This window comes from Mus pahari, chromosome 7, assembly GCF_900095145.1.
Source record: "Mus pahari chromosome 7, PAHARI_EIJ_v1.1, whole genome shotgun sequence".
NCBI lineage: Eukaryota > Metazoa > Chordata > Mammalia > Rodentia > Muridae > Mus > Mus pahari.
In genome coordinates this window covers 14231360-14247682 of record NC_034596.1, presented here as the reverse complement: position 1 = coordinate 14247682, position 16323 = coordinate 14231360, and the positions used below count along the sequence as shown (strand labels likewise).

At 45.7% G+C, this 16323-nt stretch overlaps 1 protein-coding gene across 1 annotated transcript in view; it reads left to right on the top strand.

Annotated features, from left to right (window-relative positions):
- Trib2 (tribbles pseudokinase 2) overlaps positions 1–15386 on the top strand; it is a 25221-nt gene extending 9835 nt beyond the window's left edge. The window contains exon 4 of the mRNA XM_029540910.1: positions 13029–15386. Coding sequence (XP_029396770.1) covers positions 13029–13497 — 469 coding nt within the window. The 3' untranslated portion in view covers positions 13498–15386. The remainder of the gene's footprint in view (positions 1–13028) is intronic.
- The last annotated feature ends 937 nt before the right edge of the window (positions 15387–16323 follow it).

Here is a 16323-nt window from a genome sequence, read left to right as displayed (position 1 = left end):
AAAGACTACCTTGGTGGAGTCCTCGTTTACTTATTCAAACACCAGTCTCTCTCTCTCTCTCTCTCTCTCTCTCTCTCTCTCTCTCTCTCTCTCCTTCCCTCCCTCCCTCCCTCCCTCCCCACCCCCCATTCTCCCTTTGAGACAGTTTTTCAATATAGATGTGCTACTTTGCAATTCAGGATCCTCCTGCTTCAACCATCAAAGTATGCAAGCAAGGGCTCCACCCTGACTCAACCTTCTGTTTACTGATCTAGAGAGTAGTAGAAGGTAAAGCCCTCCTGTGGCAGAACTGGTTGAGCCCTACTTGTGTACTGTTGACTGAACCCAGAGCTATCTATGAAGATTCTTAGTGGAGCTGTCCATGCTCTACACATATTATGTCATTTAGATGTCACCCAAGGTCATGTGCCAGGATACCTACTATAGTGGTATTGGGATCATCAATGGCTTGGCTTCATCTGATTCCCTTTGGCTTTGATTTAGGTTATAGATTCAGGTCCCAGTCTCGAATCTCTCTAAAGGTTTATAAGCTGTAGCCTCCTCAAGACTGACAGAATGGTTGCTTCCCTGGAAGGTGATTAGCATTCAGCGAGGTGATGGTATGATCTGCACGCAGAGCTGTAGTGGAAGTCATTGGGAGAAAAGAAAACAAAACAGTATCTTTATGCGTGAACAGTCAGAAGCCTTAGTGGGTTCATGAGTGATGAAGTCACTCTCTTTAGCAGTCACAGTAGTTCCTTCTAGTGTAAAGTTGAATCCACCCAGACTGGGGAGGGGGCAGTATTCTTCAGGGCAGACCCCCTCTTCTATGTTCACTGTGATGACCCACCATCACTGAACCTTTTTTTTTTTTTTTTTGAAGAAAGGAATCCTAAGCCTTCACTGAACTTGCCTGGGGCAGAGTTCAATGAACCCTTTGCACCCTCAATCCTGTAGAAGCCTGTGTGACTTCCTCCAGATCTGATAGAAGGCAGAACATTTACCCATAATGACACGGGGTCTCTCTCTCTCTCCTGGCCTTTTTTTTTCCCATGGGACCTGCTTGATCACGGGGCCATATTGCTAGAGACCCTGTATATTTCTGCTGGGCCTCACAGGCCTGACCTCAGAAGTGAGCCAGAGTGGCTGTCTAGATTCCAGCCCCTGCTGCCGCACTTATTAAGAAATTTCACTTTGACAGAACACCTAACCTGTACACACAGAAGGCCAACACTATAAAATGGACTGGGAATACTCTCCTTACAGAAGGAAGGCGATTAGTGTTGACCTTGGCTTCTTCCACAGCTGCTTTCTCCTGCCCTTTTGTTTCTTTGCACCCATAGGCTGCTAAGAACAGTGGTGAAACATTGTTCTGTCAGTGACCTTTGCTCCGTTTTGTCCTGCTGGATTCTTCTTCTGGGACAAGTCTTCTTGCCATCTCCAGGCTCCGCCCCCTAGCCTCAGATCAGTGTTTACATCTCTCAGCACAGAAATGTCCCATGTGAACTCAGAAACTTGTCTTCTTACATGCTACTGCTCTGCTCTGGAGATCTTTATCTCTTAAGGTGGTTGCTTTCATTTCAGCTGCTGTGAGGAAGCCCATCTTCTCTTTCTGGGCCCTGAGACCTCCTGTTGGCACTCTGTGGCTGGGGGAGGGGGTGTGGGTGGGTTTGGTGTAAGAAGTGCAGCTTGCACCCCTGTGTTGGGGAAAGCCTTCCTCCCTCCCCCCACAACAGAGGTCAAGCCCATCTCTCTGAGGTGCTGCTGTCTGTTGGCTCTTTAGATCTTCAAGTTGCTTCCTCCTTCAATGAGGTTGCTATATCTAATAAAGGATTCAGGGCAGGCATCAGAGCCCCAGAGGACAGGCGCAGCTTTTCCTTCACTAATATCTATATATAGTTGTGCAACTTGTAAGTACTCTATTTTAGGGAAGTTTTCCCTCTCTGTCTCTGTCTCTCTGTCTGTCTCTCTGTTTCTGTCTCTGCCTCTGTCTGCCTGTCTCTCTCTCTTCCTCTCTTTCAGGTTTGATGAGACAAAGCTTCCAGGAAATGTTGATATTTAGGTAGACCAATTATAGGTCCTTGTGCCTATGGCAACTCTTGGGCAAAGTTGTCTTTCCATTATACTCTTAACAAGCTCTCCAGGATGGTTAAGTGTCTACAAGTGTGTGTGTGTGTGTGTGTGTGTGTGTACATGTATGTATATGAATGTGTATGTGTATGTGTGTGTGTATGAATGTGTGTGTATGTGTGTGTATATGTGTATGAACTGAGTGTGTGTATGTGTATGTGTGCGTGTGTGCGTGTGTGTGTGTGTGTGTGTATGTGTACCTGTATGTATATGAATGTGTATGTGTATGTGTGTGTGTGTACACACGCGCATGTGCCTATGAAGAACAAAGGGACTTTGACTGCTGCTTTTCGGGAGCCAGAAGCCAGGAGCTGTCCACCCTTTTTCTGAGAGAGGGTCTCTCACTGGGACCCAAGGCTTGCTAAGTAAGCTAGGTTGACTTGGCAGTTATCCCAGGGATCTCTGACTACCTCTCCCTGCCCAGCCCTGGAATGAGAAGTACACCCCGCACTGAGGTTTTTAGAACTCACATTCTCAGGCTTGCTCAGCAAACACTTTAAGGACTGACCTATCTCCTGGCCCTTCCTCCTCCATTTTCATGATCCGACCTAAATACCCCTTACTAAGCTCTCCTCTGTTGCTCTGCCATTGCTCCTGCTGGACTGGTGAGTTTCCTGGAGACAGAAGTGGGATCTCATTCATGGCTTCCAGAACATGGTAGGCATTGCTATTTGTTGAATACGTGAGAATCTCCTTTTTAGGGTAGGAACAGCTCAGATTGAATTCTAATGGCAGGATGAGAGAGACAGGGATAAATAGAAATCACTGAAATGTAGGTCGTTGCCTAGAATGGGAGCCTAGAAAACTTATGGATCCCCATGGAGACACCTTTCAAAGAGAGCTATTTTCAAAGTTGCACATTGAGTGAGAAATTAACCCATTGCTGCTGTCTTGGTTTATTGATTTATGCCTAAGGAAGGCTTATTTAAGTCCTTGTTTTCAGCAGACTGTAATTTCATTTAGGAAGGGCTTTGTTCATCCCAGGGAGAATTGGCCAGTCTTCCCAGGGCTCTTGCCCTAGAAGCAGCCTGGCTCCTAGCTAGGCTTGGTAGAATGTATTGCTGTGCTAGACTTAGTCCTTCAACTGATGGGAGTGTCTGAAGCCCGAGCAAAGTAGGAAGTTGGCACAGTGGTGAGAGACTTAATTCTTCCATTTTGTTCTATGATCTCAGCTTCCTCTCTCATTTTTCATAAGTCTTGTTTTTATTTTTATTTGTGTGTGTGCCTATGTCTGTGCCAGTCTGTGTGTGTGTTTGTGTGTGTGTGTGTGTGTGTGTGTATGTGTGCCTATGTCTGTGCCAGTGTGTGTCTCTATGTGTATATGTGTGTGTATATGTGTTTTTGCCACATGTGTTCGTGTATCCATCGAGACTAGGAGAGGACATTGGATCCCGTGGAACTAGAGTTACAGGTGGTTTTGAGCAACCCAAGTGAGTTCTAGAAACTGAAATGGGTCCTCTGCAAAAATAGTAAGTGCTCTTAAGTTTTTAACCATCTTCCCTGCACTCTGAACATTCCCCATCCCCAAAAAGGTTTGGCTATATAAACTTGTCTTGCCTCAAATCTGCAATGATCTTTGTGCCTCTGTCTCCTTAGTCTTCTCTGTAATTAATTAGGGATGGTGTGTGGAAAGCCACCAGGACTGAGCCTATTGGCACTGGCTGATCTGAAAGATGCCAATGCCATCCGTGCTTCCAGCCACTGTCTAATGGGATTGCATTTTCTAAGTCTGAACTTGGAGACTCATTTGTTCATTCAAGGAATACTTGTTAAGCACCAGCTATGTGCTAGGCACTTCTAGATGCTAGAGACTATTGTGCCAATGAAGCCAGTGTCCTGGTTTTATAGGATCCACATGGATCGGAATGACTCTGTCCTAACTACCATGCTTAAATCAACTCACTTCTATTTAGTTACTCTGTCTATTTGTTTGTTTGTTTGTTTACTGAGTGTATGTGTGTGCATGCACTCAGGTGTGCACATGTGTGCATTCAGGCACATGATAATGAGGCACATGAATGGAGGTCAGAGAGCAGTTTGTAGGAGTCAGTGTTCTCCTAATCCCATGCAGAGTCTTGGGACTGAACTCAATTCATTAGACTTGGCAGAAAGTGCCTTTAACCACTGAACCATCTTGTTGGCTCATAATGAAACTTAAAAAAGCCATCTCATAGAGACTTTGTACATTTGCAGGTATGGAAGTTGAGGCCCATTATTTTCTAGCCAGGTTTCTGCAAGCTTTGAAGCCAGGGAAGCTAGCTGTAAAGTCTTCCCTGTGAAACACAAAGGCAGCTTCAGGTTCTGTCCTTCAAGTCATATGTGTAAGATACTGCCTCTTGAACCCAACTCCCCAGAAAGACTCTTGTGGCATAGTTAGACAGGTGTACACTTAGTGGAGCCAGCACCCAGTGTCTATCTGAAGCTCAGATTTCCAAGCAGTTTTGACATTTATGGATGGTACCACCAATTAACCAAAACCACAGGCAGTCCTGTTATTCCATGAGTGGCTTCTGTTTCTTTCACATCACTGTATGATATGGACTTAGCATTTTAATTATATAATGAGTGACAGTTGGTGAAATGAATGTATCAACAATCCCTCATACCCAAGAAGATGCATATTATAAGAAAAATCCCTGTCTGTGTTGAATCAGATATATAAGGCAGTGGATAGAAACATTTTTCAAATGTGCTTTTTCCAGCCCTTGTGGGGGTTTCTCTAGCCAATGGAAAAGTCCAATCTGTTTGAAGTTTCTCTGGGCTCCAGACATAGCTTTTAATTATTCTTTAAGAATCCTAGATATGAATGTTAGAGTTGGAGGAAGAGGGGCTTAGATCCTGAAATCATATGTCCTTGCAAATGTTTATTAAGTATTTATTTTGTCTGCTTGCAGTGCTTGATGTTAGTGGGACAAGCATCAGTAATAGAAAGCCCATGATGGGAAAGACAGTAGGACAGACAGTTCACTATTTCAGCAGCAGGAGTGTGGAACAAAGAGGCACTTGGGGATAGAGGGGGCAAAAGAGCTGTTGTGGGGTGGGGCTCATCTAGAGAACCGGTAATGAGACTGACAGGTGACTAGGGCCTTGGATACATTCCCCGATCTTGTCCTTGACCTGAAGCCCACTGATGGACTCTCTGGACCAACTGCTGGAACCATATTCGAATGGTGGGAAGAGTACAAGGAAGACAATCAGGGATAGTGAGCCCGGAAGCTATACTCTACATCTGAAACACGTCAATACTAAAACATGGCCAGACTTTTTGGTTCCCTGAACTTGTTGGTTAAGCCATCTATAGGGATCCCTAGTTTTGGGGCTGCCTGCCTGGTGAAGCATCTTCTTCTGGCCTAGGGAATGCCCAAGGCTTAGAGAGGAACTTTCAGGTAGATATCCAGCCTGAGTGGTACACTATGAAAACCAAGGGGCACGCTCCGCTCACAAGCACTGATCCCGGAGAAGCTTCTCCGAGACTGAATCAATAGATTGCTCTGGGGTAGGACAGATCCTTCAGGAGCCACTTCTAAGTGCAGGAAGCAAGTGGTGAATGGGGAATCAGTGTGGCTTTGTGTTCCAGCTCGGGTTTCCCTGTCTGTTTCCATGGTGACAAGAGTCAGGAAGCCCTGAGGGCTGCAAGCTGTGGTTTCTGTGGAATCTACCAAGCAGGAGAATGACACTCCAGGTGGAATGGCTTCCCCTGTGGATCCGGTGGCCTCTGTGAGTCAGAGGTGTGCCCACAATGCCGGAGGCTCCGTTGCAGTGGGTGTGTTACTCAAGTGGCTTCCTCATCCTAGCTATGTCTTGACAGATCCCTTACCTTTCTCAGCTGCCGGGGTCTTTCTTGAGCATCCGATATGTGCAAACAACCAGTCCCAGGTTGTGTGCTGGCACAAGATGGCTTAGCTTCCCTGGCATTCTCCTTCCTTTTGACATCTGTCTTGCACCGTGGAGGGTATTCTTGACTGTGTGCTAGCTGCCATCCCTACTCCTTTGTGAGCTCTTCCAGACAAGAGAATCACCGAGACTGGCCCTGGAGGCAGAAATGGCTCACAGTTGGTTACTGGAAAAAATCTGTACATACCTGAAACAAGATTAAATGAAGGACTGTTTTGTGCCATGTAGCAGCCTGGCCAGGTCTGGTCGGGCTGCAGAGTCTGAGCCATGCTACCTACAGTGCTGGATGGTACTTTCCAGGGCACTTTCTGTGACTCACTGTAGTGAAGATTTTTCTTGCATAGTCAGCCTGATTACGGAGGGTACACTTTCAGGAACAGAGTAAGGACAGCCTGGCTGCAGCCCATCTTTACTTCTTGGCTCTTAGTCTTCCCTGGACCCCGAGGCTGACCTCTTCTGCAGCTCTGAATGATCTCCTGCAACCGGATTTCCTGTCCCTGTCAGGCCCACTTTGCTGAACTCCTGGCTGAGCTCCACCCTGTTCCACCCTGTCCTCTCTTCTTCCTGCCAGGAGCTCAGGGTGAGGCTTAAGGGTTTGAAAGCAAAACATGGTTTGTTGTTGGGGGCTGGGTTCTCTCTCTCTCTCTCTCTCTCTCTCTCTCTCTCTCTCTCTCTCTCTCTCTCTCTCTCTCTCTCTCCCTCTCTCTCTCCCTCTCTTGCTCTTTCTTTTTGTTGTCATAGGTAGGGCACATATTAGAGGGTAAAAATTTTTTTGAATACCAGCTCTGTTCTTACTTACCAGGTAGCAAGTCTCCTCAGCTTTTCATAGCTTAGCCTTTTTCATCTAGAAAGTACATGGGTCTTTCCATCTCTACATCTCTATCTACACCATGAACTATATATGGCACTGAGTTAACTCATGGGATGGGTTTGTATGTCACTAAATCAGGGACTGGATAAATCTGGAACTAAAAGAGCCCCGTCTCCATCTACTTAGCACCATGTCTTTGCAAACTTCTTCAACACCTTTATCTTTTCATCATGGTACCATGATGTACTGGGAAGGGACAGTGACATCCGAATCTTCCTGACATTCATTCAGAGTGAGCTTTTGATTCAGTTAGCTCGGGTGTGCCTTAGGGTGTTTAATTCTCCCCGCCTCTGTTTCCTTATTTGACAGGAACCATGCATAGCCTGAGCACCGTCTTTCGGTTTTTTTTTTTGTTGTTGTTGTTGTTGTTTTTTTTTTGTTTTTTTTTTTGTTAGGAGACACAGAAAGGCAGCGTCTGGTGATTCTCGGCTGGGCTGCATGGGCACTGCTGCTTTCCAGCTCATCACATTGTGATAGTGAGGGTGTCCTACAGGAAACATCACAACCTGACAGCTGCAGAATAATTAGGAACAGTGAAGCTACAAAAGCCCTTTTCATATTAGTTATTAGATCATATCTCATGGCAGAGAAACAACTGAAAGAGCCTTGACTTACTTTGCAAATTGGATCTGGTGGTTGGAAGGTCTTTGGGGCCTGTGTTGGGGATGGGCTTGGTTTTTGAGGGGGGGCTCTTGCTGCCCCACAGGTGCTGGGAGGGGAATGGAATTCTGTTAGTCCTGGCTTCCCCACTCGGCCCTGGGCTATGATGATATAGGCCTGGCACGAAGCTGCCTATCATTGAGTACACAGGCTACCCTCTTGTGAGCCTCGCCTATCTGTGACGTCGAAAGCAAGTCAGCTTGTTACCTTCCCATGCCAGAGACAGACAGAAGTGGGCCCAGGGAGATCTAGCTTCCCTGGTCCAGTGTGGTCTGTTCTAGGCCTCTGCCTTCCTTGTAGTTTATAGTTATTCAGTCCCCATTGTTCCTGTCTCAACCCCCACCATCTCCCCAGCCACACACTCATTATGTCACTTTCATAAATGTCTTCTTCATAAATCATCTCTACCTCCTCCATCACAATAATGGACAGCCTGAATATCTGAGAGACAGGGCTGAGTTGACCCACATACTAGGCAAGATCATCTCAAGCAAAGGTGAACAAGTGCAGAAGTCCCACTGAAGAATGTGGGCACAGCATCTTCTCTGGTTCTGTCTGCCCAGGCTTGCATTTACACTTGCTCCTCTAGCAGCTCTCAGCTCTGGGGGTTGGGAGCGGGAGTCTCAGTTTAGCATTTGGATCTGCACAGTTACCACCATGCTATGGGCAGCTCTGTTACACTGGGCTCTTTGGGATACCCTGTCTTGAGTTACTTTAATCCTCAGCAAAACAGAGAGGATGGTTGTGGCCTTACGTGTCACGGACACATCCCTAGTGCCTAGTTTGGGAGTTCTATCAGAGTAAGTGCTCCTGAATGTCTTTTAAATGCCTGAATGATTAGTGGGCTATTTGAATCACCAGGTCCACAGATGCTCTTGTTGGTTTTTATGGAAATCAACTCCTTTGCCAGGGAAATTCATCATCCCCCAGACTGTTTAGGACACTTCAGGAGAAGTCTGTTCATTGACGTCTACTCTGAAATCTGTCTGCAAAGGTCCCTTCCCTGCACTCAGTCCTGGAAAAAGAAGCAGAGACAGCTCCATTTCTGAGATGAGATAAAGGGTCAGGCTTGGAGGCCCTGGGCAGCTCCTGTGCTTGCACAACAGGACCTCAGGCACTGGGGCTTGAAGCCCAAGTCTCCTGTCTCACTTCCCTCTGTCTCAGCACATGGAGAACATCCCGGAAGATCAGTGTTTAAAGATAGAATCCAGACCACTTGCCTCGACCCTTGTTAGGAGTGATATAAACAAGCCAAGGATGTTCCGGGGAGGAGCAAGGTCAGGGAGAGCCTCTGGGACTGCATTTCTTTTCCATCCTGTCTCCAGGCTGCTCTTCCCCTCTCCTCTGTGGAAGGAATCAGAAGCTGGCTGTACCTGGATGGAGCCTTCTGAGTATCAGTGGCTGAACTGGCTCCATGGGATAACTGAGCACCCAGTCCAGATATGACTGACTTGGCCTCTGGACCTAGGGCTCCTGGTACACACACACACACACACACACACACACACACACACACACACATCATATACTCTACTTATGTCATAATGTAAAGAAAACAGATACATAAACACATGGCTTGCATTAGGCATGTAGATGACATTTGACATTTGTACTTAGTACTTTTTAAAGAATGAACTTGAGCTTGAAGCTGACTTCAGTATGTGCTTTGTTATCGGAGTTGTCCTGGTTCCTAGGACAGCTCACTGACTTCAGCACATGATCCAGAGTTAGAGTGATCCAGCTGTTCCTCTCTGCATCCTCAGACCTTGCCTAATGGAACCCTGATAATAGTGGTTCTCAACCTTCCTAATGCGACAACCCTTTACTGCAGTTCCTCCTGTTGTGGTGAACCCCAATCATAAAATTATCTTCACTGCTACTTCATAACTGTAACTTTGCTACTGTTGTGAATTGTAACGTAAATATTTGAGAGGATAAAGGTTTGCCAATGGGGTTTCGACCCACAGGTTGAGAATGGCTAAAGGGAAGGAGGTTGAAGTCCCCTGTGGATTGGCCAGGAGCAGCCCAGGCTCAGTAATAAGCAAGTGATTTTAGTAACCTTATTCTGTTGTGTTAAGCATCTGCATAGTTTCTGAGTTCTTGTCTTGAGGTGCAGGAGAGAGAGGGGAACTTCACTTGGGGGAGTGCTAATGGACAAGGTGGTGGTCCTGGCTATAGTCCAAAGCCCTAATTATGGGGCCACCCACAGGTCTCCGTGATGAGGGGTCAGGGTACTTTAAATATGGGGGTAGGAGTAAAAAATAATCAGAATGTACAGTTATAATGTGCAAGAGATAAACAGGGACCACACTACGGGTTTAAAGATTTGGCATAGCATAAATTACGTGGAGTTGTGAGGCTGCCTCCTGAGAAGGTGGAACGAGGAGTTCATTCCCTGAAATCCTGTTGCCTCTCCTTCGCCCATCACATGCCTGGTTTATGGACCTGTCCTGATTTCTACATACTTCTAGTTAGATAGGAGAACAGGGGCTACTGTTTCTTTACAGCAGAGCTAACCCCCCATAGTCAGCACCAGCTTGTCTGTATCATTCATATAAGCCACTTAGTGCCAGCAGTGGGCCCAGGCAGCAACAGATAGCAGGTCTTTCCCTCTGTATCCAAAGTGACTCTGTTTTGCTTCCACAAGCTCTAGGAGGTAAGGAAGCCAGGGATCATCCAATATGACCACCTAGCGATTTATGAGTTCTGAGTAACAAACCATGTTGATAGATGTGAGCAGCATCGCCGAGGCTGTTGGGAGCGGTAGGGCAGCTTTGTGTAGGGCTCACAGGTGAGACCTACAGCATGTCACTCATTTAAGCAGAGGCCGACTCAAAGTGAACTGTACCTCAGCAGAAGAACATTCTAAGCAGGGGACATTATGAGTCCTCAGAGAGACTGAGCGAGACATTGCCTTTGAGGCAATCAGAGGAGTGTGTAACATAGACAGATTAGGCTTGGAGGGTAGGGACACAGACATGGGATCAGTCAGCAGACATGACAAGGACACTGGCCTCCATGTGGATGACCCAGGACACTCCTAGTGGGGTTTGTAATGAGAATCCTGCCCCAACCTGAACCCTCTGTCTTCAAGATTTAAACTTTTCCTCCTGAACTGGTAGCCATTCACACAGAGGTAGGAATTACTTCCAAAGTTACGGTTCATAGCTACATCAACTGCTCTGCTGCCGAATCAAGGAAGCTAGAGGTGGAAGGAGCTGTTGAGAGGAGCCTTGGTGTCTATGACTCAGGATCCCCTCCCTCCTTCTCTCCTTCCCTCCTTCCCTCCCTCCCTCCCTCCCTCCCTGTGGCTTCATAGTCTTCTCTCTGGGCAGTTTGGAACATCTGGTGAGGCCGGTGGGTGGGTCACTGCCACCTGCCACCTCCTATTAAGAGAAATAAGCTGGAGAAAGAAAGATTTGTGTTTAATCAGTTCAATTCCAGATTAACACAGCTAGAGCCTCCTTAGTTTCGTAGGCCATTAGTTACAGGAGCATTCGAAAACAGGCATGGGGTAGGGGTGTTGTAGAAGGTGGCTCAGGGAATGCCAGAGGAAATTACATGTTGCTGTGTATTATGAAATGTTAGATCTGGCACAGAGACAGCCTTGCGCGGGTGGATGCAGGATGATTTGTGGATATCATGAGTGAACTAAATGGATGCTCAAAAATGGTTATGATGGTGACTCATTTAATGTAAAATTTATTGTATTAAAATAAAAAACAGCACCCCCCCAAATAAAACACACACACACACACACACACACACACACAGAGACAGAGACCGACAGAGACAGAGATGACAAACACACACACACAGAAAGAGAGACAGAGATAGACAGACAGACAGACAGACAGACACACACACACACACACACACACACACAGCCTTCTACAGTATTCCTCTTTAAAGGGAGATTGAGTGACTTAGCTGAAGCTACACAGTTGGTGAGAGATACACCTGACTGGGAGTCTACACCCCTAAAGACCACACTGTCTAGGAAAGCAATCAGTGCTTGATTTTTAGAACATGTTCATAGAAGATCCTAGAAGCAACCCATCTTTTGTCATCTCTACTACATCTCCCAGCAGCTCTCCTTAACTAGTTGCCATCAGTGACTTTTCAGACTACCTTGAGAGACTGAGATCTGTAGGTACAGAGAGGAAAAAAAGGGAGAAGATGAGAAGAAGATGGCCTTGGGCCACACGCTGTGAGTGATGACCAAGGGGACCCCATTGTAGTTTGCCCAAACACTTTCTGTTGCTAATTTGAACACTTTAGCTTATGCACTCAAGCAGGATGAAGGCCTGGATGTGTGTACTGAGAGACATGGATAAGTGATGTGAATTTATGGGTCTTTTAAGTACCCCAGAGGTCCAACTCCAGCTCCAACTATCCTTAGCTACCATCTTAGCAGAACTCTAGGAGTATGGTAAAAACAAAACAAAACAAAACAAAAACCAAAAAAACCCACTTACTCAAAGGGTTGTGCTCTGCTGTGCCAAAGATAAAAGAGAAGGGTTCTCATGTCAAACACAGGGAGGAAGGAGTATGTTTACCAACCTCATGAAGCCCAGGCTGGCTTCCAATTTGCTATGTAGGTTAACCTTGAACTCCTGATCTTCTTTGCCTCTGCCTTCCAAGTGCTGTGATTATAGGTGTCTACCACCATGCCTGGTAGCGGTTTGTTTTGCACTAATATGATTGATCTAAGAAGTCATCTTAGTTTCCAGATTTTCCATTTTCATAGTGTATATCTTTATTTCACACTGAATGATGAAGCCCAGGAAGAGGGGTGTCATATATATATATATATATATATATATATATATATGGCGTAAGCTTGGTGTTAGGGCCAGAATTTCACATGCATTTCTCCACTCCTTCCAGCACATCTAGAGCTTGCATATTTGTATAGATAAGTTGTTGAGTTCTTGAAGAGTCAGTGGATTGGGAGGTGGGATAAATAGTTTGAGGAGATTCTTGGGGACACACTGCTATTGTCACACCCATCTACCCAGACATACAGTCACATGTGAATCATGCGCCTGTAACTAGTGATAGGTGCCAAGTCAAGGACCCCAGGCTTTGAGGGTGTGACAGGCGGGCCAGGGCAGGTGAAAAATCTGGAAATGAAGATGGACTTGATATTTGGATGTCAGGTTTAGATGAGTAGGTCGTGGAGACCACTTGAACCGAAATTCTCCCTGCCTTTCATCCTGTGTCCTAAGAAAAGTGGTGGGTAGAGCTAAAGAACTAGAAGGCAAAGTAAGGAATTCTTGTCCACTTCCCAGCTAGAAGGCTTCAAGAAAATTACTCAGATCCCCAGCTTCAGTATTTTATTCTATGAGTGACATCCAACTTGTTACCTGAATGGGTGGATGGATGGATGGATGGATGGATGGATGCACAAATATCAGCAACCCTGCTATACCGAGGGGTGGATGAGTCTCCCTCGTTCTTAGGAGCTTCTGTCGTTGTCTCTTTCCTACAGGACTCGTGTCAAGCTGGAGAGTTTGGAAGACGCATACATTCTCCGGGGTGATGATGACTCGCTCTCTGACAAGCATGGCTGCCCAGCGTATGTCAGCCCAGAGATCTTGAACACCAGCGGCAGTTATTCGGGCAAGGCAGCGGACGTGTGGAGCTTGGGGGTAATGCTGTACACCATGTTGGTGGGGCGTTACCCTTTCCATGACATTGAGCCTAGTTCCCTCTTCAGTAAGATCCGCAGGGGCCAGTTCAACATTCCAGAAGCTCTGTCTCCCAAGGCCAAGTGCCTCATCCGAAGCATCCTGCGACGGGAGCCCTCAGAGCGGCTGACCTCGCAGGAAATTCTGGACCATCCTTGGTTTTCTACAGATTTTAGTGTCTCGAATTCGGGATTTGGTGCTAAAGAGGCGTGTGACCAGCTGGTGCCAGACGTCAACATGGAGGAGAACTTGGACCCTTTCTTTAACTGAGCTCAAGGCCCAGGGACACATAGCAGGTACCAGGAGCAAGAGAGAGCCCCAGAAAGGAGTTCTGGGACACAGGTGGCCTGGCTGAGAAGCAAGACGGACATTCATATTTACACATTTCTTGGTTCAGAGAAGGAATATGTTCTAGGAGCTGACGGAACTCATAGCATGGGAACAAGACGTGTGGGATGGGGGTTGGGTTCAGATGGTCGGGAGCCCCTCCCCTAAGCTTCTCTTCCCTGGGATAGCCTGAGAGTCCCCCTTACCAGTAGGGCTATCTATTCTACCCCACTTTTCATTTTGTTCAGAAATAGTTGCAGATCTCGATAGAATCCAAACTCTTCTGCCTCAAACACATACCTTGGCATTGCACTGTTAGCATTTAACTTCTTGTTACGATTCAGGGAAGGGACAATTGATCGAAGATTTTTTTTTTTTTTTTGAACAAACCAACCACCTATGTAACAATTAATAGGGTTTACCTAAAAATAATAATAATTCGGTGCACACAGACTGACCTGAAACCTGGGTGCTAAACTAAAAGAAACAAAAGTTCCAGTTGTCGTCTCTCACTCACACTTTCCAATTCATTTCTTCTAAATAAACGATTTCCTATTCTGATTAGGGCGTAACATGTTAACGCTTTGCTCCCTGATGGGGGAGGGGGAGTCTGTTCCTTCACAGACATTTATGTTTTGTATCAGTTGGTTTTTGTAGCAGGAAACGATCAGAAGTCAAACTTCCAGTTGTATTATTATCAAAGTTCAGGGGAAGAAGAAAGGAAAAGAAGAAAAAGTCCAACTCCTTTCTGGGTTTTGTTCTTTTGAAGGAAGAGGGTTCACATTGTAGACATTGCTCTCTGCTCCAAATACAGTGAGGGGCTCCCAGAGGGCAGGCGCCTCCTGGAGTCAGATCTTTTTTGATGATGCTGATCTCAATGTTTTGTTTTTGCTTTATGGGAAACTAGTAAAACGAGACAGGTTGTCCCATGTGTATAAAATACAGGGCAGCTATTTCCTTTTCTTTGCGAAGAATGATCCTTTGGGCTTGGAAAGGCCCTCTGGTTTGAACAGAAAGAATAAATGGGCAATAAGCCAAAAGCCAGGATAATATACATACAAACAGCTCTCTGTCCCAATACGCACCTTGTATTTATTAAGGAAAATGTCACATTGTGATGTATTAAGCCAGTACTTCAATTACGGGTCAACGGGATGACATGTTACATGCTGTAGTTTAACATTTATAATTTTGTTCCCCTGTTTTGAGTATTTCTGTCCCTGGAATAACCTTTTATTTGGCTTTCTCTAGATAGCCTTATTTGATTTTGAGTGGCAAAATGTTTTCCTTTTGTACTCTGGCTTTTCTATTGCTGTATGATACAGAACTCTTTTGGCATAAATATTTGTGTTCCCAGTACCTCAGTCGTTTGGGTTTTCCTGCCTGCATCTGTTTTGTGAAATGGTCCTGTTTTTGGGTAGGTGACACGTGGACTCTAGTGTGTAAATGTTACTTGAATCTGTGCTTCACCCTAGTATGTGGCATGTGTGTGCGGACTCTTGGATGCTTCACGCCTACTCCACTGGAGCCCCTGTCCCCAGAAGGGCAGCTTCTCCATTGATAATCAGGAGACCAAGCAGCCATGTATTTACCCTTGATTCTATTTTGATAATGGAAGACACAGAGAGAGGGTTTTTACATTCAGAAGATGGTGCTGTGGCAAGAAGGACCTTTTATCTTCCCTCTTCCCTGTTTTTAAAGTCCTGGGTGGGAGGAAAGATTGGTAACATGCATGATGGGGACTAATGGCCTCTGGTGCTTTGTCCTGTATTTGGTTTAATGTTTTTGTCCTAATCTCTTCAATCAATAAAATTGTGCGTATTTAACTAAAAGTCTGGGGTCTAGAAAATGATTTTTCTGCCAGTGTGTTTGTGACCATCACATGCCAAGTAAGAAATCCATAATATGCACTCTTTTCAGTCAAACCAGCATTCATCAGAGCTAGCTACTTCTCTGAACTGGGACACATACTGGCCAATCTGGATGTGGCAGCTCATATCACTCCTAGATGTTCTACTTATAGTTATTTGTTTCCTCAGATGAAACAACCCACAGGTGTTAGATGTATGACTGCTGGTCAATACATCTATTTAATCTTGTACCTTTTGACTGTCTGTGATGTTAGCATCTTCCAAACTCTCCAGCTTGAGATGAGTCCTGTAGAAAAGAGACAAAGACAAAAGCTCCTAAGGATGAGGGAGACACATTCATTCCATCAGAGAGTACAACAGTCACACCAGAATTATCTGGTTTACTCTACAACTTAATACCTTCTCCCATGTCTTCCCATTGTCTGGGGAAAAATCACACCTTTTCAATTATCCGAGAGGAGCCAATTCCCAGCAACAGATATCGGCCCATACCCTTCTCTCTGAGATGCATGGATTTCCAAGGCTAGATAAGGTTTCTAGGTAACCATCTATTGACTGCCTTGATCGGAACAGAATGATAGCCCAGAGGGCTTCACACCTAACCCAAGACACCCCATAAATATCTCTGTCTTTTCTTTACATCATAGAGAGCCAACAGATGGAGCAAGAGAGAAGACGTGGTGGAGTGGGGGGGGGCAGTGGAGGGGGTGCATATGGGATTCATGGACATACACTTTCTGTGCTGGGATCCTACTTGATCAGGTCTTTCACAAGGTAATCTGGGAGAGGAGGAGGGTAGGTATTCTTGGAGGGAAAAATATTAGGTGAGATGATAAGAGAAATGGCCGCAGAAATATGCAGATGGAACCCTGTGTGAAGTATTAAGACACTTATTTGA